We start from the raw sequence: 27,393 nt of genomic DNA, 5'->3' as shown, positions 1-27,393 counted from the left end.
AAAAGATAATTCCGACATATCACATTCTATCATTTGAGCATATCAAATTTTAGTTTTACTTTATTTGAATTCATCATAATGTGAAGGGGGGCATAACAGGTGTCTATACATTGAAACAAAAGAGGGAATAAGTCTTCTTCTTTAATGGAACAGTCCAACCCTAGGGAAATAAATCAGCATGTCCCAATGTTGTGGACAGGTTTTTAAAGAGCATGAATGTAGAGACAGAATGGTGCCACATGTCTCCTGATGTTCCTGTGATGTGAAATGTACCACATCAACTGTGACTGATACACTGCAGACCTGACCTGCTTACCTTGTAGGCAGATGTACTCACTTTGTACCTGGGCTTGATGAGATACTGGGTGCAAATAAATGCACTTTTGTGCACTCGAAGTTAGATCTGTGCCCCTAATTTTTAACTGGGTGCATTGCGTAGGGTTAAAATTTTGAAATTAGCTATGGAATTTCAGATTCAAGGTCATCAGAAGAAAGACAGTAAGGTAGCAAATGTAATTAGTTTTTTTGTTTGATTTCATCTTGTGCACCCAAGTTTGTTTTCCGTGCAACTAGATTTTTAGGTTAGGCGCTTCATTTCCAAAAATGAATTTCGAGTCCTGTATACTCACTCTACTTGGAGGGGGAAGTCTTTAATCTGGTTTACATTTGAATTCCCAAACCACACATACCAGACATTGCACATGGAGATAGTGCCAAGCCAGGTTAGAGAACTTGACACACTGACTCAGCTATCTTAATTGGTATAATGAGCACTCTAGAGGCAGTCTATTCCGCATACATGCAGCGCTCCGCATTACCACCTGTTGCACTGCCTACGGTCAATTCTGACACCCTGGCTTAAAGGATTCTAGTGAAATTGTTAACATGTATGTCTGCAAAACGTCTTGCCCGCTTTGGTATTTTTGTACCTTAAATATAAATGCAGTTTTTGTATGGTGATAAGTACATGTATGTTGAAAACAAGAGCCAAACCTTGATGAAACAATGTATATCTTCATTTGACCATTGAATATTTGGTTATCACCCTTAGGCCATGTTGATATGAATGATATCTGCGTGCATCAATTTTGGTCAGTTTCCCCCAAAAAATTTTAGAACTAGTCTTACTATAAATCAAGACAAAGCAGCTGCAAATTGAGCATAGGTACATGTATGCTGTAGAATGCACATAAGAAATGTCAGAAAACGGATCCTGATGTCCTAGAATGCCAAAGTCAATTCCAAAGTAAAAGAAGAAGATGTGAAAGAACAAAAATTAAGAGTCTGAATGTTTGTTATACATGTACCATGTGTATTTTGTCACTTGTTCATCTGACCACTTAGATTTCATAATGAAGGCAACTTGTTTTTTTGCAAAACTTTTTTAGGGTTGCATCGCTTTTGAGGTGCCCAGAGGATGTCATCCATATAATCGAATTAGCATGGCCTAATCCACTGTAAAACACTAGTGATGGACTTGTTTAGGGATACTGAGAGTTTTTTGGCACCCATCACTCCAGATGGTAGCCAGTTGTCCTTTTATCTAATTGAAGTTTTCCAGACCTACATGTAGATATAAAGGTCAATGACATTTAGTTCAATGCTTTTCCTTTTGTTCCTTACTTTTGATCTTACAGTTTTTGCGGCCAAGAATCATGATTTTGTCAGTATACTTCATTTGATGTTGTTACTTTTCAAAGATTTTTCAATAGACAAAGAAAGGCAAGACTGAAGCTCTATCACTTGTCTAGCCCTTCTTCCAAAGGAGGAAAACAGCAGTAGACCAAACTTCATGTACATCAGGTACAGTCAACGCTGCAAAGAAGACCACTCAAAGTCAATGGACTGATAAAATGTGGACAAGTGGTCACTATATTCAGGATTCTCAGCACTTTCAGTGAGGGATATCATCAAAATGATTTTAAGGGACCACTGAAAAATGGTCACACTGGCCAGGTGGCCCTTATATAGAGAGGCGGTCACTTATACAGGTTTGACTGTATTTCATTTTGCCTAGCAACAAGGATTCTGTCCAGTCAATGACCTGACAGGTATTCTGTGAGGTCATTGACCCCTACTCTGCAGTTTGTTAAGCTGTCATCTGTGTTTTGTCCAGGTGCCTGCAGGAAGTGACATCCAGGTGACCATTCAACAAAGCGGGGAGGGCAGGACAGTCAACGATGATAGGCCGGGACAACAGGTAGGAGAGTTCAAAGACCAGGTATACCAGGAAGACCCATGATTTAGTTAAACTAAATAAAGCTCTGACACTTAAGTGTAGAAGTTACCTTATGATGCAATGCCAATGTCAAAGGTATGGTTTGTCTATAATATTGGAAATGTCAATAAATATTACACAGTTATGTATGCATCAAAAAGGGAATAGCAGAGGTAAACTAAAATGCCAAATGAAAAAGAATTACAGTACTTGGGAGTATAATGAAAATTAGATGTTATTTACCTTCTTTTTCAATACATTAATTTTGGCTAGTAGGTCTACCAATTTGCTTTTTTAATGCTTCTTACTTTTTATGTTCCAGAGCCCTGAACAGCAGAAGATCTACATTTGTTATGCTTGCAATGCCAAGTGCTACAACCTAAGGGTAAGGAACAGTGCTCATGTAGAAAACACTACAGAAACCCAAGTAAAACCCTTTGGCTCAGACATGGATATAGTCATACCAACTGCATATGGGATAGAGACTTAAGCAATTTACAGTAAGAATATTTAGGATATCGGGTCTTCTCTTAATCACACAAATATACAAACACTTGGTATGGGCATTTACTTTAAAATTTTGACTTTAAAAGTACTGTCCACTATAATCCCCCTTTCACTAGTGTTTATTCAATTTCATTAACAGTTGTTGGAACATTTACTTTACCTAACTGTCGGCCTTCTGAGTATTCAGACCTGCTTTAACTGTATTCAGATTTCAAAGGGAGAAAGAACTGAGGCAATCCCATAACACCCTGCCTGACTGAGTTACTAATGATTAAATCCATGCTAACTAGGTTACAAATACAGAATGTGAACAGAGCTTTTCAAGTCTAAGTAACTCAATAAAAAAAGCGAACCAGTAAGAACATGTAAGGTCACTCAAGCAACTGACTTGATTTTGAAAACAGACTTTTCAGGTAGCACCTTTCGTCCACTACCTTTCTTTAGTGACACTGAGTAAAATAGGTTGTCCAACCGGTATTTAACAAGAAACTATTCAACCAAATACAGTCATGTTGGACTACAGGTCTTGCTTACTGTTGCTGATGAATGATAGTGAATGCTACCTGAAATGTCTGACCATTTCCAAAATCTATCCCATTGCTTGAGTAACTGTTCTTACCTTGCATATATTATTACCTGGATGTCTAACCTTCATGAATGGTAGGCAAATGACAAGAACCCAATTCCTTGAACTTTGTTGAAGAATAAAAGACACACCGTTCTAATTACTTTATGATAAGACTGAAGCAGCACGGATTTTAGGAGGGCTAGCTGGTGCCTTGGAAATAACAGGACTGGTTAAAGTTATTCCATGTTCCAGTTTAGACAACTGTTAATCTGAAACAGCCACTTTATCCGGATAGATCCTGAGCTAAGCCCACTCTTACACCATCAAACTATGACATGTACATGTTCTTGTATAGCCAAATCTAAACACTAGGTTTATCTAAGGGTCTAGCTATAGGTCACAAGCCTAGAGCACATCCAGTTGAAAACATAGAACATAGAGCAGTTAGTTAATCCTCATTTGCTACCCTTCACATGTCAGGGTACGTCAGATCAGTATCCAGATAACCACAGAACTGAAACATTTCCCTGTAGCTTGGGATTTGTGTTACCATGTTGAATGGCATGAGTTGACCAGGCTTTGGCCTGGCCTTGCCACAGAAATGCCGCTGAAAATGTGGTGGAACATGGTTGAACATGTCTCCATGAAATGTACACACCTATGTGGCTGCCATTGACCATGTCACTTAGCCTTGAAGGATTAAGCTGTTAGTACTTGTTGATACTAGAGATGTAGTAAGATAAAGCACACACACACAGTCTTTCTTCTTCGGAATCCAAAGAGGGTCATGTTCAACTTGTGATGCAAGGGATGACAGACCAAATTTTCACAATCACTTCACCATGTTCACCATGAAATCTTTTTGAAGCATAGAATTGTTCACAGATTTCGAAACCTTTCATCAACTTTGAAAATGTGACTGTGCTGTGACCCTGGCAGCTTGCACTGTCATCTAAAATTCTTTCTACACTGCCCTTGACTGTCAGAACCTTTAGCCTGTTGCCATAACTCTCTTGACTTTTTCACTGACTTTGTGTCCAACTGGCGCCACAGTGGCGTAATGATAGTGTGTTTGGCCCAGAGGTCCTGGGTTTGTATCCCCTGACGTACCTTGTTGTTGTGTCCTTTAAAAAGGCACTTTACATGTATTTCCTCACTTAGGTGAAAATATGAGTACCTAGCTTCGGGTAGGGGTGTCTCTCGGAGAGGACATTAAATCGAGGTCCAGTGTTTGAAGAGAGCCACACCTCGAGCACGTAAAAGAACCCACCACACTCTATGTGCTCATCATAATGATATTTTATAAAAGAAAACTAGCCATCTGTTCCCCAGTTGTACATGTACATTGGTTTATGGCCAGTTATCTTAAGTATTAGGGAAAATTTGATAGCTATAGGGTTGCAAGGAGGACAAGTGCACTTCCTTTACATCACAAGTTCCAGGTTGTTGTAAGTGTAATTGGTCGGGACATGTCAGCCTGCTCTTGGCATGTGTCAGGAACTTTAACCTTGATGTTCTACATGTCACTGGATCTTGAAAGAGCAGAGGTTCTTGTAATCTTGTGTTTCACCAAGGAAATTGTAACCAGAAGGAAATGTCTCAGGCTGGTCTTATCTAGTTAGCATGATGAAGGAAGCTGTCTTGTAGGTATGCTGTCGGGTACCAGAGGCTTTAAACAAGCTTGAAGAGTCTCAAAACTATGTTGAGAAGTCCATCGTAATTCAGTCTACTACTTCATAACTTTGTATATTGTGACCAGAAAAGCAACCAGTCCTGATACCCGGTACTGAAGATAACCTGATTTTGTAAGTGATAACTATATAAAAGTTTATCCAAGTAGTAGTATCCAGTATTTTGATTATACTGCTGCCGGGGTCCCTGACACAGGGGTGGGCAGCAGTCGGCTAGTTGTCACACCCCTCTTCCATGCAGCTCTGTCCAGCTGGCATACCTTCATGTCCTTCCTGACACACTCAATCCATGATTTCCTAGGTCTACCACGACCTCTACTGCCTGGCAACTGCATTTTGGTGATCCAAGAAGAAGAAAAAGTTGAAAATTGAGATTTCAACATGTCTGCCTTGAAATTGAAGATGCACACAGTAAGCAAAATGTTCTATATGTAACCATAGAAGTTGAGTCAGAAATTATTGGAAAGTTCATTCTAGCCCAGCGATTCCATCCAATGAAAATGATTAATCCTGACAGAGGCTACCGTTGTTCTGGCCAGGGGTGATGTATGTGGTTTGGAGTGTCCACTCCTGGTGTTAGCTTTGTGGTCAGGCCTATTTAGTCAGGTGGGAGAGTTCAAATCCACACAGGAACCACACACAGGTCTGGGGAACCATTTTGTTCGTGGTTTTGCCAGATTCACAGAGATGATAGTGCTACCAGTTTCCGAGACATGTGGTGAAAACAATTTCCCAGAGGCCACATTCTGAAATGCCTTTCAAAGTACTCAGAGCAACTACCACCCATTGCATGTACTGTATGTTGTGCAAGTTATCCTCGGCCTCTGTGTAGCTAGCTGCATGTACTCTTCTTTTTCCTGGTTCACTTACAGTAGAGAGAGTCCTTTTAATAAAAAAACAGATATACACAAGATTGTCAACACAGAAGATGTGCAAATGTTTAACATCTTTAACAATGTATAATGCTGTGATTGACACTTGCTGCAATGTAACGTATGAGAAGTACTGTAAAAGGACATGTAACATTGGTTAACAAAACATCCTATATCCTAGTTCCATGTACTGTATGCTACAAGAGTCCTAGCATGTTGTGACAATTGTATAGTCCCAATCTATATCAGTAAAAAGGAAGTACAGGTAGACTAAGATGTTGGTAAGGTAGTGTTATATATGCTTAAAACCTTACCCTATCCCCGTCCTGTCTTCCTATCTGTCCACAAGACTTACAACCACTCTGCTAATACATGTACCTCACTGTTAGGGGACAAGAGACTAAGACATTTGGAAGCTAACGTAGAACCTTTCTCTTTACCTACCAGAACTACGAGGCCCACATGACCGGCAACCGTCACAGACAGCGCATGCTGAAGATCCAGGAGTTCACCCAGATGAGGGTGCAGCAGGCCACGGCTCACATGCAGGCTAGGATGAAGGCAGAACAGCATCTCCGCAAGATAGAGGGGCAGGGACTGGGCTCATCAGGGTCTGGGTCCGGCTCGGGCAGGCATAGCAGTGGGAAAGGGTAAGTGTCCAATGACTTATTTTAAAGAACATGATGTACATGATTGTACACATGCATGCAAGCTAAGGTGAAAACAGAACTGCTGTACAACATCTTTGCAAGATAGAGGGGCAGGGACTGGGCTCAGGGTCTGGGTCTGGGTCAGGCTCTGGCAGGCATAGCAGTGGGAAAGGGTGAGTGTTCAATGATTTATTTCAAAGAACACGATGTTACACATGCCAGCTAAGGTGAAAACAGAGCAACATCTCTGCAAGATAGAGGGGCAGGGATTGAGCTCTTGATCTGAGGCTCAGGCAGGCATAGCATGCAGTGGGAAAGTTTGACATGGGAATGGGTAGAATAAGATGGTGAACATTTAGGCTTAGGATGAAGGCTTGGGCAGGCACAGCCATCAAATTCCTGCTTCTGTTTCTCTCATTTGAATCTGTATGCAAGAAAAGCACATCTTGCCCATAGTCTTTGGGGACAGCTTCATGCAGAGGCTACCAGTTTATTTTACATTCCACTCTCCTGGGGCTCTTCAGTTTGGTCTGTTAAAGAGATAGTTGATGTTGGTCTAGTCCTTCTAGAAATAAACATGGTGTGGAAAAGTTACTTAGACTATTGTTTTTGTTTCCACAGTGCTTGTTTTAGTGTTGCATGCCATAGAGAAAATAGAAACAAGAACCTGATTGGTCGTATTTCTTGTGCAGTAGCAACCAGAGAAAGCCAAGCACCAAGATGGAAAAACACTGGTGTGATACCTGCAAAATCAACTTCTATGGACCAATCGTGGAGCACAGACGCACCAAGGACCATAAGGTGGGTCTCACACGGATGTTTCACAGAAATTAGATTACCACAACTTGTTCCCAGCACAGTCCTACTCAAGGCATGACCTTGGTACAAAAGGCATGCAGCATCGTGGAACCTTCAGCCTGCTAAGGTAGTTGTTTGGCACCAAATTTGTATTGTTTGGGTTAGGCAGCAGGGAGAAGGTTAAACTATATAAGTAACAACCTCATTTCATCTCAACTTCTAGCACCCCTGAAAAACACTGTTGTAGGCCAAAAACCTCCCACAAGGTGATAAAGTTGTTTTCTTCAATTTAATGTAGACTGTATAATCCCTTATGTCTGATTCTCACATGTACCATTTTTTGTTAAATGTAAACACTGCATAAAATCCCTGTTCGCGCAGCGAAAAAGATAATATAAGTACTCTGCCCGCAGCTTTCAAGCTAACATATGTTTTGCCCCCAACAGTCTTGTGAATTTCTCTCAAAACACTCTGCCCAAATTATAACCATTTTAACTCGAATCATAAAAAAGATAAAAAGGACAGTATCCATGTAAATGTAGTTACGAGCCATTTTACATGCCATTATCGTGTTACTGTGGGTCTTCCCAAACAATTTCCTCTAATAATAGTCTCAGCTGGAATACATCAACTGATGTAGGAGGCAAATTTTATTTGTTACAGTTCATAGGTCCTCGTAAATTTTCTTGCCTGGTGCCCATTTGTTTCCATCCTGTGTCCGCTAAGTTTGCAAAGGTACAAATGTACAGTGTCACGTAGCTACCGTTGGGAAGCAAGCACAAGCTGGAAATAGAAGAGGGTCTGCATGGGGGGGCCCGACAACGCTTTAGGCTGAATTCAGAAGAAACCGCTAGGTATTACGCTGAAGTCAGGGAAGGCAATTACTCAAAATTTGGTTGCATCGCCACTACTTACGTAGGCACGCCTAAAAAGCAGTGTGTTTAGCACTGAGTGCGCCTACCCTGTTTAAAGAAAACAGAAATAGATAAATAAATAAGGCGGCTTTACCTACAAATTACAGGAAATGAAAATAGGCTGCATACACCTTACGAAAAAGAGCATGCAGATGGATACCAAGTGAAATTCTACCCAGACTTTGACGAGACTTTAATGAACTCAGACATTTACAAATTTTTATGTCATTGAGTACTTGGTGCTTGAAAGCTAGGGAGTTTAAATGGAAAATCCACAATGTATAAACTGAGTTTAAAACTTTCTTCTAGACGTGCTCATCAGTGCTTGATCAAAATAGCGTGGACAAGGTGTGAAACGGATCCAAACTACCGTATTTGTCAGGTCAAGTCATAAGGTTATCGGGTGACAAAAACAGCGCCATAAATTCTAACTTTGTAACCTTGGCCATCTCTTAAATCAAGAAGAACGGTAGAGTCAACCAGTAACTGTGCCTCTGTCACTACCGATGATGCACATAATGTCACATAGATTAACAACTTGGCTTCTGTAGTGACACTGGGGCCTCTGTAGGATGCCTAACATACCTTCACAAGGATGGGTGTAACAGTTCATATTGTTTGGTGTCTTCAACTCACCTGGAGTGAGTTGCGATTGGGTCAGCTGCAACAATGGGTCAGATCTGGTGATGGTTACTTGTACATGGAGATATGTGGTGCCGGAAACATCTGTAGTGTGCTGAAGACGGCTGTAGCTGTTTAGTTTCACTCTCGCAGATATGCTAATCTTTCAAGTACCCAAAAGGATATAGTTGTACTGGAAAATTGATATTTCAGTTCATATAAACAAACATGAGTGCCAAGTTCTAGGCCAATGCCAAGGTGACCCCCAGCCCTGCAACTTCTCTGGGAGCCAGTTCTAAAGGCTTAGCAAAGAGGGTTAGACAGCTTCACAGTTGAGCTCCTGGTTCCTATTAGTTGGTAAATGGGAGACCCCGGTTCAAGCCAGGCCAGGGAAGGGCATCACAGTTGGGGCTGCTCCTGTCTTTCAGAAAGGGAAGTGAAATGGGGTCCTGTGTTCGAGGAGGTGCCTCGAGCACGTCAAAGGGGAAGGTCTAGCAACCCCTCCACTAGAAATATGCCCTGCTACTGAAACAGCAGGGAAACTTGCTGCCCTATGTGCCACTAGGCACTACAAGGGTCTGAACAAACGAATAAACAGAAGGGTTAGACATACATACTAGTACATGTTATGTACATGTATGTCCATGTCTCCAATCCCCAAATGCATACTGTACATTGCACAGTAGTTACTTCACCTTATGAATGACCTGGCATGCTAACATTCCAGGTCCCTGGGAAATGTTGGCACACCAAGGATGGCAGACAGCCATGTAGCTTATGTACAAAGTCATGTACACTCCCTTTCTTTCACACCTTGTACTTGGACATGTATAATGTATGAGTGTTATGTTGTTGTCAGTGTAATGCCACAGGGGCTGAGGGGATGTAAGCAGGCATGATTTTTCACACTTTAAAATTTGGCCAGAACATTGTATGAAGAAGACCTTGGATGAAAACCTTGGATGCTTTTATTTGATGCATAGTTGCCTTCTGAAGTGCACATGGCAATGTAGATCTGCAGTTGCATACATGTACAGGGTTTAGGTATCAAAAAAAGGCACCATCCTTGAGGTGTTGCCAAAAATAACAATAGATTTTATTTTCCTGTTTCACAGCATGTTTTTGAATTGGTCTTATCACCTATCCATCTCTTTACAAAGATGCCAAAAGCCGTCCACACATTTCTGTACATTGTAGCCTCCTCTTTTCTGTCGTTAGAAAAACAAGAAGTCTTCTAGGCCTGCCTGTCATCTGTGCAAGGTGCAGTTTAAGAGTCCTAAGAAAATGGTGGCACACTGCAACACTGAGGAACATAAAGCTGTAAGTGATCTGAAGACTGCAGTCCTGTTTCTTATCAGCCGTTTTCTTTTCTTGTTGATCAAAGGTAACTTTGTTCCAACTTGTGATTTACACATAATTGTTCAATGAATTCTTAGAAAATTTGACATCTTCACAGCAAAAATACTTTTCTGATTAAAGTTGTCGGAGCAGATGAAGTTGGAACAGAGTTCTGAAACTGAAAAGATTTCTGAATTTTAAGAAAGTTTACTGAAATGGACAGGAGTGTTTGTTTCTAGAATTGAGCGTGTGCCACAAAAACCTATAGTCTAGATACAAAAAAGCATGGAAAACTGGTTCCTGCCATTGAATTTAAAGGCATCCTTATTGTCGATTTTTGTACTTCAGAAATAGCCATTTGCATTTTGCCATATCTCAAGATATTGATTAGTTCAGAAAAGTATTTCTTGGTGGATGACAGAGACAGAAACTTTGTATAAAACATACCCTGTATTTGAAAACCTAATTGCTTACAGGCATGGCTTAGCTACCTAGCAAGAGAGTCAGACATTTGTACAAGATAGCTCAATCACTTTCACACACACTCGGAGACACTGTAAACCACATCTTTACCACTGTAGTAGCTAACTAGCCTCTACCAGGCTCACTGGAAAAATAGTAGAAATTGGCCAAATATAACGTGAATAGTATGCTAAGGGAGTCAGCTATGGAGAGAGGGACAGTAGGCCGCCCATGGATGGGTGTGGGTCCCCTTTTGTCCCCCTCTCCATAGCTGACTCCCTTAGCATACTATTCACTCTATTTGGCCAATTTCTACTATTTTTCCAGCTATCTGCGGAGCCTGGTAGAGACTAGCTAACTCACAGCTGACTCTATTTCTGACTGCAGAAGTTCCGTGATGCTCAGGAGAGGAAGAAGCGGGGCCGTGACGAGGAGTGGTTCCCTGACAACCCTGAGGAGATGGTGACGGTGGACGCTGTGGGATGCTTCGACAGCGACGATGAAGACATGGGAGACTCTAAGGAGGCTGGAGAGGAAGATCTCAAGGAGGTTTTTGAGGTACAGATGAGCTTTATTACAGTTCTGCGTTCTGCAAGGGCTTCTGGTATTTTGTGTACAATGAAACCTGCACAAGTGACCACCTGTACGTAAGGGCCATTTGGCAAATGTGACCACTTTTTGCAAGTTGGTCCGAAGAGTGGTCTTCTTGGGCAGGTTTGACGGTTGAAATTCGTTCATACTTCTTACAGCACTTACAATTAAGCCATGTAATAGAAGTGCCAGTCACAATTTTACACAGACATCAGTGGATTTACACAAAATAAGAATATCCAATTGCAAAGAAGGGCACAATATCCAGCACAGTTAGGATCACAATTTAAGTCATTTGTACACCTATCAAATCTTTCTTCAAGAAAATATCTGTACTGTAATTAAGTGGTTGTTGGTTATGATGTACATATTAAATGACCCATCACACTTAACCTTTGCACATACAGAGCAATGGAGACAAAGATGCTGACATTCTGGATAATGCTGAAGAGGACATATCAGGAGACATTCCACCTGAAGACATTGATGCACAGCCCAAGATGGAAGAGGAGGAGTTCTCCTTGGCAGACCTGCCTACTCAAGACGTTGATCTCAGGCAGATGGCAGGACCTCCTCCCATGGTCCTCAACATAGAAGGCCAATTTCTAGGTAATAATTGCGCATCAGGTGAAATATTGGTAGCTTTACTTCTATTTCTTCTTTCCTGTTCACAGTTATGCAGAAGTTGGTGTATGAATGAAAACCTTTATTCTAACTTTTTGTAATTCAGGTCTTGGGACATGTTTCTAAAAACATAGATATGCATTAAGTATTTATACCTCAGTCTACACTATGCCTCTTGCTTTTTTATACAAGTAAAAATATATAGAAGATGAAGTTCAAAACAGTTTGCTGCTTACTTGTAATATCCTTGAAAGTCAGCCCAAAACCTAGAACTTGTCCCACACATGGGTCTTTAATTGTAATAAGTCTGTGGGTTAACATTATCCTGTTTTCATGTATAGCTCCAGGAAAGATTCTGGATGAAGAACCACAGGACAGTGTTGGTAACACAATACCAACATCCCCAACACCACAGGCAACACCAATGGAGGAAGAGAACAAGGCTCAGGAAGAAATGGGGACTGATGTCATTGCAAGTGAACCTCAAGAAAAGGAAAGACTGCAAACCGAGGAAACAGAGATGAATGGGGAGAAGAGCAGCTCTCAAGTTGAGGTTCCACCTGAAGCAGGAGAAGACAGGGAACAGGAGTCCTCAAAGATGGAAGTCGAAGAAAATAAACCGCTGGCACCCGTACAGGTTGCAGCATCGGCAGAAACAGAAGAAACATTGCAGATTCAAGCACAGGATGATAAGGATACCACCCAAGTTCAGAGGGAAGAAACTGCACAGGCACAAGTGCAGGATACCAAGGACATCACCCATGTTGAATCAGGAGCTTCGACGCAGGCACAGGATACAGAGGACACCACAGTACTCCAAACAGAAGAAACGGTGCAGGCACAAGAAGGGAATGCCACTTTGCCCCAGACAGAACCTACAAAAGAGGCAAACGTGCAACAGTTGGAAAACACCACACTGATCCAAACCAAAGAGACCATACACGCACAACCAGAAAGTGTGAATGACACAACAAATGTAGATGCCATTGAAGAAATCCAGGCAGACACCCCTGAGGTAGCTGTAGAGGAACCTATCCTACCACCATATGATCCTGACTGTGCAGTAGGTGAGTAGACTTGTGTACAAAATCGCTAAACAAAATCGCTAATTTAGATAATACACTGCTCAGGTTTATTTTCCACTCAGGCTGCGGTTCCTAAATAAATGTTGTAGAAAGTCAGAAATACAGTGCCTTGTGACAGAAAAGTAAAGAGGTTTAACTACATTAACAACTTAACATGTATGTGTGTGTAAGAAAGCTGTTACTCAAGCAACTGGATACGTTTCAGGTTAGCATCCACAACCTTTCGTCAGTGACTGGACGAGATTTGTACATCTCCAGGTTTACTTAACGTACAATTTTTTTGCCTTTTCTACATCATGACAGTTATACAATGCCACATTTGTCAGTGTTGTGAATTGATGAAAATATTTTCTTTTTGCTGTTGTGTCCCTAACAGGTCAGGAGTATGTGATCCCCATAACCGGCTACTTCTGTAAGCTGTGCCACAAGTTCTACAAGAACGAGGCTTCTGCCATCGCCGGCCACTGCAAGTCACAACAACACTACGAGAATGTTAAGGTGAAAATAAATGTTATCTGTGTTATGTTTGTATCGTGTGTGTGTACCATTCCTTGACTTTGTTATGCTTGTCTTTTGTATGTATGGTACCTTTGAGCTCAGATACCTTTAATACAAGCCTAATTAATATAGCCAGGACTTGTTGAAAAATTTTCATTTCTTAGTAGGAATTCCATGTTGCATTTGCATGTCGTTTGCATATCATGTACAGTACTTTTAGTCTGTAAACTGTAGCTGAAGTATTTCATATCATATACACGACATAGATGAAGATTAGAAAAGTTGTCTGTTGGCTTTATCTCATTGCAAGGATTGTATTTTTTCAGGCAGAATTGGAGAAATCAAGCAGTCTAAAGGATGGAAAATGTGTCAAAGACTCCAATCCAACCTTTGAAGTGAAAGCTTCAGCCATAGTGACATCTACATCAGGGAAGGAAGGTGTTCCAGGATTGGAAAGCCATGGTAAAGAAGTGATGAAAGGGCAGAAAGAGTCAACATCATCTACTGCTGAAGAACCATGGTCAACAACTCCAAGCAATGTGCAAGCTTACAACATATCCAGTCTTATGGAAGGTCCGGGCTTCGAGATCATGGAAGTCCAAGACAACAACAGTCATGCTGACGACACGATGAACATCAGAATTGTGAACAGTTTTTCTTTAGACTTGGATGCAGAGGAAAATGTGGATGGCTTTGGTCATGGAGATCAAAGTGATGCGAAGGAATTGATGAAGTTGAGTGACAAGACAACAGTTAGGGAGTATTTTGACGATGGATCAGGTGAGAAGAAGATGAAGCGACCAGGCACGCCCGGCCTCATGAGTGAGATAGAAGAATACCTGACGGAAAGCTTTGATAACAAAACTGCAGAAGCGCCAAAGGGTGAATCCAATCATAAAAACGCAGTTGAAGAAGACATCAAGGAGGATACCCAGGTAGTGGACAATGAATCAGATTCCAGTAAACAGGGCCCATCAACTCCAGTAATGCCAAACAAGGACATACTTATGAGCTCGCCAGATACACCGAGTTTGGAGAAGCCTAGTCCAGCACGCAGAGGCGGACGCAAAACTGCACGGAAGTCAACGCGCGGAGGGAGAAGGAAATGATAACAGGGTTTTGACTGTTTTGTCGTGTATTGCTGGGATGATAAAGATGATTTCCTATGCCCGTGAATAATTTCATCAGGTTAGAGAATCACTGGATAATAACATTCTTTAAGCTTTATTCACAACCAAGACATACAATCACAGCCGACATTTTGGTGACCGTCTGTCACCTTCCTTCGGGCAATTCTAATTGGTACTGTTCCACAATGCAGGCTAAGTGTCGATGCTGACATTGCATTTCCGAATGTAAAGCATTGGTGACCACCTAGCCTGCAGCCTTGAACAGTACCAGTCAGAATTGCCTTGAGGAAGGTGACAGATGGTCACAAAATGTTGGCTGTGATCGTATGTCTTGGTTGTGAATAAAGAACCTTCTTATCCAAACAAATGATTTCCTATGGGTTAACTTTGAGGTTTGTACCCTGGCAAAAGCTGTTGAGACACTTCACATCCCAGCACTGAAAACTTCGCCACATCTTACAGGAAATTAATTAGTAGGTGACATATCTCGCTCTTTTTCGTTGGCTCCCATCTTTGAGAAATGATGTGGTCTCACAAGATGTTCATATTTTGCTCAGGCACGGTCAGATGTTGATTATGACTTATCTAAAGAAATATAAAGAATAAATTTATGTTTGTAATAATATGCTGGCCATAGTCCTTATTATAGCAGTAACAAGTTAATTGTAAAGCTGTATAGTTTCTTTAATTAGTACAGATATTAAAGAACAATTTAATTCCCTGCACATACATGTACACTGAAAAATGATGAAATTTGAAAGACATCGGATGAAGAAACATGTGGCAGAAGCAGACGTTCAAGAATCATAGACTCTTTGAGGAGCGGGTACAGATGAGATGTCTTCTCTATGGAAGAAAATCCTGTTCAAGGACTTCTATTATATAGATGCAGACTCTACTTCTATGATGCAGATGCTGTGCTGTACCTGGCCTATACTTGAGGGACCTTTGTCTATTGCCATGGCAACAGACTCTTATATGGAATGCAGTTGTGACCTCATCTCCAAGAGTACAACCTTGTATACCTGTGGATGGGGATGTGCTATGTGGATGATCACAAACTGTTTATCATTGACTTGAGTCGAGTGTGTTACCATCCACATGGATGGCATGCTGTCTTTTTTTCACTCTATCTTCTTGAGTCTCTTGAATCGACAATCTGATTCCTTTGAATACTCTTCAACCTCTCTTTTGTCTTGTCTTCTTTCTACTTCTTTCTTTCTTTCTCTCTTCAAATCACAGGCCTTTCCTACTTTGACCAGAATTGTGGAGTATGTGGTGATGTTGATGACAAGAAAACCTTTGTGAACAATGTTGTAGGAGACAATATAGACCAATGTAAGGCTGCCATGTAGAGAAAAAAAGCATCACCAGCCATGAATGCCATAGACTGCTTTATTAGGAAGATTATTGAGTGAGAGCAACAGGCTTATGCCATGAACAAGAATGATGTTTGCAGATGTACGTTGATCTCCATTTGATGATGATGTCTGATGTTCCTCTTAACGTCTGACATGATGATGGCTGACATGTATCTGCTGAGAGACCTTACGTACATTTATGATGTCCGTTTGCTTTGGTGATTTTCTGATGTATTTGTGTCTTCTGATTTCTGTTGAAGACATGTGATGTACACTAAAGGTCGCAAATAGTGCACACATTTCATTGTAGCTGTTACTAGTGCATAGCTACAAAACGTCCTTAGTTTCTCTTTATTTCTTGTTCCTGAAACTGTTGTACGAAGAAGAAGAACCCCACAGCTGCACTTGTGCGTGCTGTGCGTCACTGTTCAGTCTTTTGTTGGTTAACAGGAGGGCGTAGCTCCAGCTTTGTGGGCTCTCACAGGTTTGTGGTGAATAAATATGCTTGATCGAGCATCTCAGCTTCCATGTTGTTTTACTCTTGTGCCATGTCATTTTGTCCTAAAGCCTTGCCAGCCAGAGGTACGGGTACTGATGCAAACCTGTACCACGACTCACGCGATGCAAGCCCCACTGTTAGAGGAAGAAAGCAGGGTGAAAATGGACACATCTACATCTACATTGATAATACCCCCAAATAGCCCCTTCAGGCCTCCAGCCTGGCACGGAACGACTCAACGGTGGGAGCCGTCGCAACCGTGCCAGGGTGTTCCACTGGGGGATAGTAGAGTGTGGACACAAGCTGTATGCTGCATTCTTCATTGTTTTCTGTGTGCCTTGCCTAGCGACTCACTACCTTGTGCTTGCACACACAAACGAGTCCCACATTGTATCCCTAACCTGAATCTATAAATAACTCCAAACCCTAACCTTCACATATTCAATCTATCTTCTACCACAATATTGCTTATCTGGCAACTTATGTCTGTGAACTTTCAAGGGACACTTCTTCAAGAGACACTGTTTCTTATATCTTTGACTCTAATGAGAGTTTGCTACTTCAATCCTGTTTACTGTTAAGAGTCATTGCTAACTGCTGCAGCTTTTCATCCTTGACCATTGCTTTCTTCTGGGACAGACTTTCATGAATGATCTTTACTCTGCCACCACACACATACTCGTAGCGTTTCGTCTCTGCCGGTTCACTCACTTTTTCCCTCCTAAGAAGTCACTGTTACACGACCAAGAGTCAGTGCAAATTGTGAAATGTTGGCTGCGTAACAGGTGTTTCAAGTCAAGACCTACAAATCTGAAACAGCTGACCGTTACCCGTAATGCACCTGTCTACAAGAAACAAAGGACCTTCTCTGATGGCATCGACGAATGTGTCAAAACGTATTACGTTCTTAGAGCAAGAGACGATGCGTCAAAAACGGTAGTTTATAAGCATTTGGGAAGATTTACACATTATGTAATTTTCCAGGTGTTGTGGGAAAATCATGGACCTGGAAAACCTTTTACACTACATACTGCAAACAGCAAAAAAACTTTTGGCTTCAATTCTGTCATTTCAGCACTCGATCTTGATAGTGGAAACTATTAGTTTGATAAACGTGTTAAGGTTTGCAATGTGTCCTAACCATACAGGAAAATCTTGCCGAAGGGTCGGCAAGTTGGGATGACGTAAATGATCAGGAAGGGAGGGAATTGTTAGTGATGTCGATGGACATTCAGTACCAAGGATAAACCCATTACGTCACAAAGTCCTAACGACTGTATCTTTCAACACACGTGCTTTAATGAATCACTAAACAGCTCTGTTCTCAGCTAACCTTCCGACCGACAGGGCCTGATTTCTATTGATTGGGTTGTCAGCTCCTGAAAAAATGACCATTCAGCACCAAGGACGCCGACAACCCCCCAAGTCACAGATACCCTTATATCCTAGCGATTGCTTGACAGCTTGTCATTCAATACACACATTCCGACCGCCCAACAGGATCTGACCATACCCCACTTTGTACTCTAATTGGATTGTCACCTGCCTGTATGAGTGACCATTCAGTACCAAGGACATCCCTACGGAACAGTTTAGTATCATCTTGTTGGTAGTGAACGATTAAAACAAATAGACACGGTTGTACGATACATGTGTTTTAATGTATCATTGGAGGGTCGTAGCGACTTGAACAGCTAGCTCTGTTCCCGGCTCACTTTCCGACCATCCAGCAAGATATCGGGTCGCAGACCTCGTTAGCCTGGTTCTCCATAACGGCCATAATCTCGCAGCCGTCATCGTTGTACACCTTCACACAGCCGACCGGATACGAGCAGGTAGGGAACCTGGACAGATGGAAAGAAATACAGATGCATACTAGAATACGTATTATTAGCGCAATGACTACTCTTATATAGACTTTTCAACGTTATTAATCTATAAACCAGGAATACTGGCTACAACCGATGATCGCCGATTTTTCGTCTCGTGTCAAGTGCGTCACCAAGCGGATTAAAAAAGAACGACATAATAGAGGGCGCTAAAATATTACCATAAAATAAACTGAATTAATGAAGTACATGGACGTGTGTGTGTAAAACTTCTCATATGGATGACATATGTCGTGGCACGGTCTACCCGACCCTTAATGCTGGTTGCAGCCGTAGGCGTTCTCCCAACAGTCGCACATCTGACAGCCTTCGTTCCAGTGATCTCCGGGTTGGTGTGGGATGCCATTCTCATCCTCTGGGCACTGTCCTGACAATACGAGAAGCACGAAAACACGAATAACACTAGATACACTGATTGGATACTTGATTTTAGATTACTTAGGCTCTTCAAATGGCATAAGCCACATGAAATTACAACAAAACTCGTTAGCGACGCAACTATGACCAGTTATCATACTTAAATTGGTTCATGGGTTAACGCTTCGCAAACGGAACATAGATGAGAACAGTAAGTTATAGTGACAAAGTTTCTCTCCAAACACCAAAAATACACTCCCATTGGTAGTCATTGCGTCTGTTATGCGTCCCATCCCGTTCCATATGGCAGATTCCATTTTCAGAATTTAAGACAACGTTAAATGTCTTAGTTCAAACTGATATATTTTACTATCTATGCTTAGCTATCAACAAGCCTCTCACCTTGTGCAACCCACCCGTTCACATTAACGAGCAGAGTAGAGGCCACCAATAGAGCCACGCAGAGGAGGTTCGCCATGCTTGTTCTCTTGTGTACGTCGGACGAAAAGAGGTGTCTGAACCGAGAGAGTTCATTTAAGTCTGCAACTTATGTTTATATAGGCGTGAGCAAACACGTGGGCGGTTCTGCAAATTCTACAATCTGATGTAGCTTCCGTTACCCGTAATATACCGGCAGTAGCTTTCTACAACTAGGACAAAGACCTCCTCAGATGGCGTCAACGGATGTGTCAGAACGTATTACGTTGCAGTAGAGCAATAGTCGAAAAACGAGATTGGTGAATCACCAGCAAATGTGACATACTCTGGTTGTATTTACATACTAACGTATCAGGTTTTGTGGGTAAATCAGTGGCCAGGAAGACTTTTATACTGCATATTGCATTGAAAAAAAAAAACACCCTTAGCTCTAGTTTTGTTATTTCTAACTTCGTAATTATAGAAAGTGCTCGTTTTGATGAATACGTCGAAACATGTACAATGCGCCCCGCCATCTTTAAACAGTTTAGTCCCAGCATTGCTTGCTGATAGTGAAAAGTCAAGCGGACACGGTTGTTTGATACATGTACATGTGCTTTATTTTTCATGCATCATCGTTTGGAGTGTCGTAGCGACTTGATCAGCTGTGTTCCCGGCTCACATCACACAGTAGATTGGGTCGCAGACCTGGTCAACCTGGTTCTCCATAACGGCCATTAACTCACAGCCGTCATCGTTATACACCTTCTCACAGCCAACCGGGTACGTGCAGGTAGGGAACCTGGACAAATGAACATAATAACAGACACGTATTGAAGCGCAATATGAACAGACTTTATTGTTCAACGTTAAGGCCATGATGATTTGCTTATATGGATGACATCCTCTGGGAACCCCAAGCCTGATGCGTGCGTGCGAATAAAAAAGAGTTTGGCAAAAAAAGTTGCCTTCAATTTGAAATCCGGTCAGAAAGATTGAACAATTGATTTAACACACCGAGTATAATATGCCGAAAACAGATTCCTCGTTGGTGTTCTTTCACATCTTCATCTTTGACTTTGGAATTGACTATGGCATTCTTCGATATTAGTACCTATTGTCTGATATTTTTTAGCAATTTACGGCGTATATTTGTTAATTTTGCAGCTGCTTTGTACGATTTACGGTATGGTCGAAAACTTGATGCGCGCGCGAATGTCATCCATATAATCAAATCAACATGGCCTAATCGTTGATAATCAAGAGACATAGTAGAGGATTTGTCTATGTAGCTTAGTTGTACATCTGACTAACAGTATCATTGCTGCTGATAATTTCACACGTAGAGCCAAGGTCGGTCTACATCCGGTATGAATCATTGTAATCGGTAGGGTTCAAAATTTGAAAGTAGCGGATTCGTTGGTGGCAAGTGTAACGACTTTAACATTTCCTTGCAGTTTTGTCTATAGTATGGCCAGTTATATCATAACAGTAGGGGAAGTAAGTGATAACATTCTACCACCATTTCGTATTCTCGGGTCTCGGCTCGACGCCATATTTCCGTCACTAAGGCCTTACAAAACTAATCTTTTAGATTTCTTCACGACTCTTATACCGCTGGTTGCAGCCGTATCCCCCAGCAAAACAGTTGCAACTGTAGCAGCCCTCGTTCCATTGGTCTCCGACGTGGTGGGGCCTGCCGTTCTCATCATCTGGGCATGGGCCTGGCGGTAAGAGAAACTCAAAAACATGAATAACACTTGGTAGTTGGTACACTGTTTAGATATTCGATATTTATTAGCAAATAGATCGCCACAATTTGATACTCATTTTAAGTAACCCAGACGGTTCAAATGGCTCGAAACAGCATTCGCTTATATTAGAAACCGTTAGCAACGTAACGGTTAACATTAATCATACAAAAACTGATTACTTCGCAAACGGAGCATTGATAAGTGCCGCTGTATTGACAAAGATTCTTATTTCCAAACAGCGAAAGAAGCACCCGTTTGCACTTCTTATCTACTGTAAGGGCGCCCGCCTTGTTCCATATGGTAGATTCCACTTTTAGAATCTAACATAATGTTAAAATCCTTTAAGTAGAATGACATGTTTTTCTTTCTATCCTTTGATATTAACAACCTCTCACCTTGTACCATGTACCCATTCACATTAGCGAGCAGAGTGGAGGCCACCAAGAGAGCTACGAAGAGGAGGTTCGCCATGCTTCTTCTCGTGTGTGTAACGGACCAAAGGACGTGTCTAAACCCACAAAGTTGATTTAAAGTCTGCAACTTGTATTTATATAACCGTGGGCAAACACGTGGGTGTTTTTACAAGTTCTACAGACCGCCTGACGGAATATTGACGTGTTAGCAATTGTCGATAGGCAGACTTATCCGGCCGAGTTATCTACAAGGTCTTCAGTGCACTCGATGATCTTAAGGTTGAAGTCTTAGAGAGTTTGAAGAAGCACAGCAACAAAGAAAACGTATTCAAGTCATGAAACTGATGAGATCTAAGAGACAAAGTCACGTAACGGTTGCTTGAAATTTCGTCTGGATTAAACAGTGCTTAATTGAACGATATCTTTCACAATTTTCACAGTAAATAGGATGAGATAACACTGTAATGTTTACAGGAGGGCGGAGGTCAGACGATGGGAATGGAATCAGCTGCTTATGCAAATCGGTACATGGTATCACATGTGATGACGTCATTTGTGACGTCAATCCAATAATGGCTTTCTTGTCGTCTAGTTTTTTTTTTCCACAATGGCGAAAATGTGTCTGATTAAGCTTCCCTTCGTAGATAAAACCTATTATATCAGATGTGTGTTGTCAATTGCATTATAATGATAATGATCATCAATAAGTATTTATCGGTTACCTATCGATGATCTACCTATCACATGTATGGGAATGATGATGATAGCTGATATCGTAGACAAAACATTCACGGATAATGATATCGATGAGAATCTTTATTTGCTGCTTGTCAGGTTATCAATGAGAATAACCGTGATGAACAACCAACCACCCTAGGCCTGGAGAACAATTTTAAACCTCCGGACTATTGCGCCATCCTTCACACTTCTCGAAACAAGTACAAATTTTAAGAGTCTCGATGCTACAGACCGTTTTGAGTACATATTTAAATGCAACAATCCCCACAATGCCAGCATAGGTAAATATCTAAACGACTGCTTTCACATTAGAAAAAATACCGAAACTAATGATTAAACCAACTCGATTATAACACTATATCGAAAACGTATGCTAGCCCTTATTGTATTGTATTAGTAATTAGGATGTTAAGTTTTATTCTATACTCCTACTTTGTGTTATGTTTACGAATTCTTGCCATACTTTGTACCATGTACAATTGTCGTGCAATAAAGTTCTTCCGTATAAACATATCTATTAACATATTCACTGTGACCTATTACACAAACTTCATCTATTTTACTAACAAGGCTGGTGGTAAACTTACGACTAAAGACGCCATATTGGGTAGGAACTTTTGAATCCTATCATAACTAAAGATAACACATTCCTGTTCTAATATTCCAAGTAACACACAGGCAGAAAACGCGGGTAAAGCGTTTAGTGTATTATACATGATATTGGATCTTCTACTAGCGTTAAGTGACAAGAAAAAAAGCTTGAAAGCATTCCAATATGCTTCTGATCAAACTATAACTTAAGCAAACCATTTATATAAGTTACTTCTAATCTGAAAGATCAGAACGCAGTTTCTATTTCAATATCTTCATGTGGAATCATCTGCAACAGCCTCTCTTCTATCCCATCTGGAGTCGGTCTTGTAGCAGGAACGTCGCGCCAACACGCCCTCATCAGTCGGTACAGGTCCTCTGGACATCCCGGTGGCCTCTTCATCCGTATCCCTTGCCTCAGAATCCCTACCATCTGAAGAAAGGTCAGGTGAATCTTGTCGTCAAGGCATGGATCGTTTCCCAACGTGGCGATCTCCCACAGCAGCACGCCGAAGGACCAGACGTCACTCTCACAGGTGTACTCGCCGGTCTCGATGGACTCCAGCGCCATCCACTTCAGCGGAAGGAATTCGTCAACGCCAAGATTGTTCGCTTTCACGTACTGAGTAGTAGCGTAGACATCTCTGGCCAGTCCGAAGTCAGCCAACTTGGCCACGTTGTCGCCAGTGATGAGGACGTTACGAGCGGCCACGTCACGATGGGCGATTTTCAGGCGTTCCAGCTCTTGAAGAGCTCGTGATATGTGGACAGCATATCCAAGAAGGTTGCCGAGTAGGACTTCCCCGTCTCTATTCTTTACCTGCCGTAGAAAACCTAGCAGATCGCCCTTTGGGGCATACTCTAGGAGAATGTACTTCTCTTTAGACTTGGTGATGAGCCCCAAAAGTCGAACAATATTTGACGCGCGAACATTGTCATTTTGTTCGTGAACAGCTACTAATATAGCTGCTTCTCTGTAGAAGTCTCGGTAAGACTGTGAGTCCTCCACGCGAACTGTCTTGGCGGCAACGGTGAGCTCTCCCTCAGGTGTGCGCAGTTGTGCCTTCCTGACTTGTCCAAACATTCCTTCCCCTATCAGAGGACCAGGAATAAGATGGCGGATCTTCTTCTCCCAACGATTCAGCCAGCCCGGCTGAAGGCTCTGTGCTAGATCCTGCTCCATTCTCTTCAACTCGAAAAGTATCTTGTCCTCCTCACTCATTTCGGGCGCGGAGCAAGCCAGAATCCTCGTTTTGTAGAGTATCGCCATCACTATGGCAACAAGTAGGACCACGGAGCCCACCGGTACCAGACTTTCGAGCAGCGGTACATATTTGTCACAGTTCGGTCCTGTCCAAGACGATGCGCATGTGCAGGTACCGTCCTCGTTGTTACACACGCCGTTGTTCTTACAGGTACAAGGGTGCTGGCACCGCCAACCAAACATGCCGTTCAGTGAGCACGGTTTGCTACAATGCTTGCCATACCATCCGGCAGTGCAGTCACACTTACCGTCGGTAGGGCTACAGTTCGCACCGTTGAAACAGTTACAGCTCTTCCCACAGCCTTTACCGTACTTGCCGTCCGGACATTCTTTCTCACACCTAGCTCCTGTCCATCCCGGCGGACAGACACAACCAGCCCACCGGTCACAGCTGGCTCCGTGCTGGCAATCACAAGTTTCATTACACTGAGAACCTTTAAGGTTCGGGGGGCAATTCACGATTTCGAAAACAAGTGTTTCGTTCCAAATGTTTCCACTTGTATCGTTAACCACGCAGGTATAAGTACCATTGTCTTCTGCTTGTATGTTTTTGATTGTCACTGTCAAGTCTTGTTCTCCATTAACCGATTTCTTGGATCCATTCGGAAAGTTCAGAGTTACAAATTCGACATCGATGTTGTACGTCCTGCAGTGGAACGTGACGTTGGTGGATGTGTAGATCTTCCTAGGGTCGCTAGGTGTCGTGGTGATAGAAACGTCCTGCTTTGGAATGTCACAAACCGCTCCTTTCCAGCCGGGTGTACATTTGCATGCACCGTTAAACCCGTGGCAACGGGCGCCGTTCAAACAGGTGCAGTTTTTATCGCAGAGTAAGCCATATTTCGCATTGGGGCATCCTACTGGATGTACTTCTATATCCACATATTCGATACCTTTGACCAAAACTCCATACATACTGATCGGATCCTCAAATGGCGGAACTTCGCAGGTGTATGCCTGTACTTCTTCTAAAGACAGTGAGTCGAAGTTCATCAATAGGAAGAAGTTGAGATCTTCGTTTTCCAAGACAGATGTAGGGACAATCTTTCGTAATATATTAAACCCATACTCTGTCTCATGTTTGGGATTGAACAATTGGATTGAAAAATTGGGTTGTTTGGGCTCCCCGGTGGCAGTGCATGTCAACCGACGGGCATAGTTACCCCATAGACCATTCAATATTGTCGTGATATAAGGTTCCGTAAAGTAACGAACTATACGAATGTTACAGTCGTCGTTACCAGTTTGAAACATCCAAGGAGGTTGTGTTGAATTTACCCAGGCCCCACTGGATCGCTTGCTGGCTGTCTCGCTATAGTGGAAGATGTCACCGGCTTCGAGTACTGCTTCTGTACTGAACTTAACGCGAAATAGCAATTCTTCTGACTTACTGTTGACTGGGGTTGCACACATTTCGTTATACACAGGAGTAGGATAGCCTTCAACGTCGGTCAACTCTATGTAAACACTGATGTTCTGACGTCCTTTGCGAACTTTGAGTTGGTAGCCGAGCTGTACTGACCAGTCCAGGGGTTTGGCGACCACAATGGTGCAGTTCTCCGTCACACGAAAGTGGTTTTGCGGATCTCCCTCCATTTTGGTACACGGAAGTTCCGCTTTTTCTTCAACTTTGGTTCTCAACAAGCTCGGCAGGTTGAATATGACTTCACCAACAGTGACGTTTTCTGGTATAGTTATCCAGAACATCTTACCACTTATAGAAGCGACACAATAGACAAATACCAAACAACAGTTTGTTACAAAAAGTAACCCCAGTAGTTTTGCCGCCATGTTTGAAGTTGCGCTCGCACCGTTGCCTCTCGATTAGAGATGTTTTTCTTTTAAAACTGAGTTAAGTTCCCTCTGTACGTGGATTCTTATACACATGGATGTCTAAATTAAGTATCACAGTACACATTACACATACACATACCTTCACAACCATGGTCATGAAGTCAATAAGGAACTGCAAATTAGTTACTCTGTATTTGATAACGTGATACGGATCATTGTGATTCTTTTCCTCTGTGCAACCTACTGTAGAGTTACCACAGAGTAAGAATGTATTAGTCATAAAGAAAAGCCCCTCGTATTTACTTGTGTCGAAATTTACTAAACCTGGATAATCATTAACGCCCCGCTGAAAGGGTGTGTTGACAGTAAAGGCGTCAAACATGAATACGGGTATTTCTGACCGGTTATTGTGTCATACACATGTGAATGGAAAAGAGCATGTTAACGGGATCCGGGAAGGGGCTTAACTCAAGACGTGCAGTAACATATGACGTTTTTTGACTGATCTTACTATGTATTCATAAGTACTCCGTATTCGTTGCCAACGGCTTTATAATTTGCTAATTAGAAAGGTAATTAAGCATAGTCTATACACATGCTGTTGTTTGTATGCAATTTATACTTGTATATATATATATATATATATATATATATATATGTATGTATGTATGTATGTATGTATGTATGTGTATATATACATATATATATATATATATATATATATATATATATATATATATACATATATATATATATATATATATATACACATACATACATACATACATACATACACACACACACACACACACACACACACACACACACACACACACACACACATATATATATATATATATATATATATATATATATATATATATATATATATATATATATATATATATATATATATATTTATCGTTTTGTCGGAAAACATATATATATCACAAGTTATAATGATGGCGCTGAAAGGAGGGTACCTTCATAGTGGTGGCTTACCTTGTTCCCTGAAATATAATGACCTTTATTCTCCGGTTTCGGTCGGGGGGATAGTAGTGGCTCTCATGGAGGGAGTCAGCTGTCACTAAGTATCCCCCCGCGCGACCGAAACCTCTGCTACTTGGAGAATACGACCCAAACAGTAACGCAACTGTCATATACATGGGAAACAACATTTTACAAAACACTATTAAAGAATGTGGGTTTCCGCGAGTGTTTGTTTAGCTGAACTCATCACCAACGTCTGAAGAGAGCAAAAGTACAAAAGCCCATTAACTCATGATCAGCCTCCTCCAGACCTTCCTACGGGCGTATTATCGTAGAATTCGTCAAAAAAAGGAATATATAGTTGTCCAGTAGAGTCAATCCATGGTAAGGTTAATAATTCGCCCGCCTGCAAATGAAACCCTCTGGTGGCCAAACCTCCCTGGCAAATATTCTCCCTATAGCGAGTTCCAATCTCCGAAGACTGTTCTTGGATCATGGAAAGTAGGAGTGTCTGTAACAGTGTCCTTGTGGAAGGGGACTTTTGTGGGTGTTTGGAGATAAATCTAGCTGTTCTGTTTAGAACATCTTCAATGTGGTCCTTGTAGTGTGGGTGACAGTGGGTCCCATGCTTCACTCGCATATTCAAATATTATATATATATAGTCCAGTATAATCCTCCCTCAAACGCAACATTGACCACCTGTTTGATTTTTCCGAAGTATCACTGCCTTTCCTCCAGAAATCGCCAGGTGTCGCGTC

At 41.7% G+C, this 27,393-nt stretch overlaps 3 protein-coding genes across 6 annotated transcripts in view; 1 reads left to right on the top strand and 2 right to left on the bottom strand.

The window, feature by feature from the left end:
• LOC136442069 (zinc finger protein on ecdysone puffs-like) overlaps nt 1-16,442 on the top strand; it is a 47,929-nt gene extending 31,487 nt beyond the window's left edge. The window contains exons 3-12 of one of the 2 annotated variants that reach the window (XM_066438682.1): nt 2,117-2,200; nt 2,541-2,603; nt 6,304-6,506; nt 7,199-7,307; nt 10,058-10,159; nt 11,027-11,197; nt 11,638-11,839; nt 12,196-12,921; nt 13,316-13,437; nt 13,764-16,442. In XM_066438682.1, coding sequence (XP_066294779.1) covers nt 2,117-2,200; nt 2,541-2,603; nt 6,304-6,506; nt 7,199-7,307; nt 10,058-10,159; nt 11,027-11,197; nt 11,638-11,839; nt 12,196-12,921; nt 13,316-13,437; nt 13,764-14,546 — 2,565 coding nt within the window. In that variant the 3' untranslated portion in view covers nt 14,547-16,442. The remainder of the gene's footprint in view (nt 1-2,116; nt 2,201-2,540; nt 2,604-6,303; nt 6,507-7,198; nt 7,308-10,057; nt 10,160-11,026; nt 11,198-11,637; nt 11,840-12,195; nt 12,922-13,315; nt 13,438-13,763) is intronic. The other variant, XM_066438683.1, reaches the window with a different exon arrangement.
• A 1,624-nt stretch (nt 16,443-18,066) lies between these two features.
• LOC136442086 (beta-microseminoprotein J1-like) lies at nt 18,067-21,392 on the bottom strand. Of its 3 annotated transcripts, none has more exons than XM_066438712.1 (3): nt 21,240-21,392; nt 20,706-20,814; nt 18,067-18,271 (listed from the first exon to the last, which is right to left on the bottom strand). In XM_066438712.1, the coding sequence occupies exons 1-3, from the start codon at nt 21,313-21,315 to the stop codon at nt 18,139-18,141; spliced, it is 318 nt and encodes a 105-aa protein (XP_066294809.1). In that variant the 5' UTR covers nt 21,316-21,392; the 3' UTR covers nt 18,067-18,138. The 3 variants fall into 3 exon arrangements, with proteins under 3 accessions (XP_066294809.1, XP_066294808.1, XP_066294810.1); XM_066438711.1 differs by lacking the exons at nt 20,706-20,814; nt 21,240-21,392 and adding exons at nt 18,576-18,683; nt 19,076-19,210 and having other exon boundaries at nt 18,067-18,272; XM_066438713.1 differs by lacking the exon at nt 18,067-18,271 and adding an exon at nt 19,685-19,892 and having other exon boundaries at nt 21,240-21,383.
• Nucleotides 21,393-22,052: 660 nt separating this feature from the next.
• LOC136442072 (uncharacterized) lies at nt 22,053-25,815 on the bottom strand. Its single transcript, XM_066438686.1, has one exon. It carries the CDS (start codon nt 25,639-25,641, stop codon nt 22,834-22,836), a length of 2,808 nt encoding a protein of 935 aa, XP_066294783.1. The 5' UTR covers nt 25,642-25,815; the 3' UTR covers nt 22,053-22,833.
• Between the last annotated feature and the right edge of the window lie 1,578 nt (nt 25,816-27,393).

The sequence above is a fragment of the Branchiostoma lanceolatum genome, chromosome 9, assembly GCF_035083965.1.
Source record: "Branchiostoma lanceolatum isolate klBraLanc5 chromosome 9, klBraLanc5.hap2, whole genome shotgun sequence".
Lineage (NCBI taxonomy): Eukaryota > Metazoa > Chordata > Leptocardii > Amphioxiformes > Branchiostomatidae > Branchiostoma > Branchiostoma lanceolatum.
Note: the sequence above shows the minus strand (reverse complement) of the source record. Positions and strands in the feature narration are given on the sequence as shown.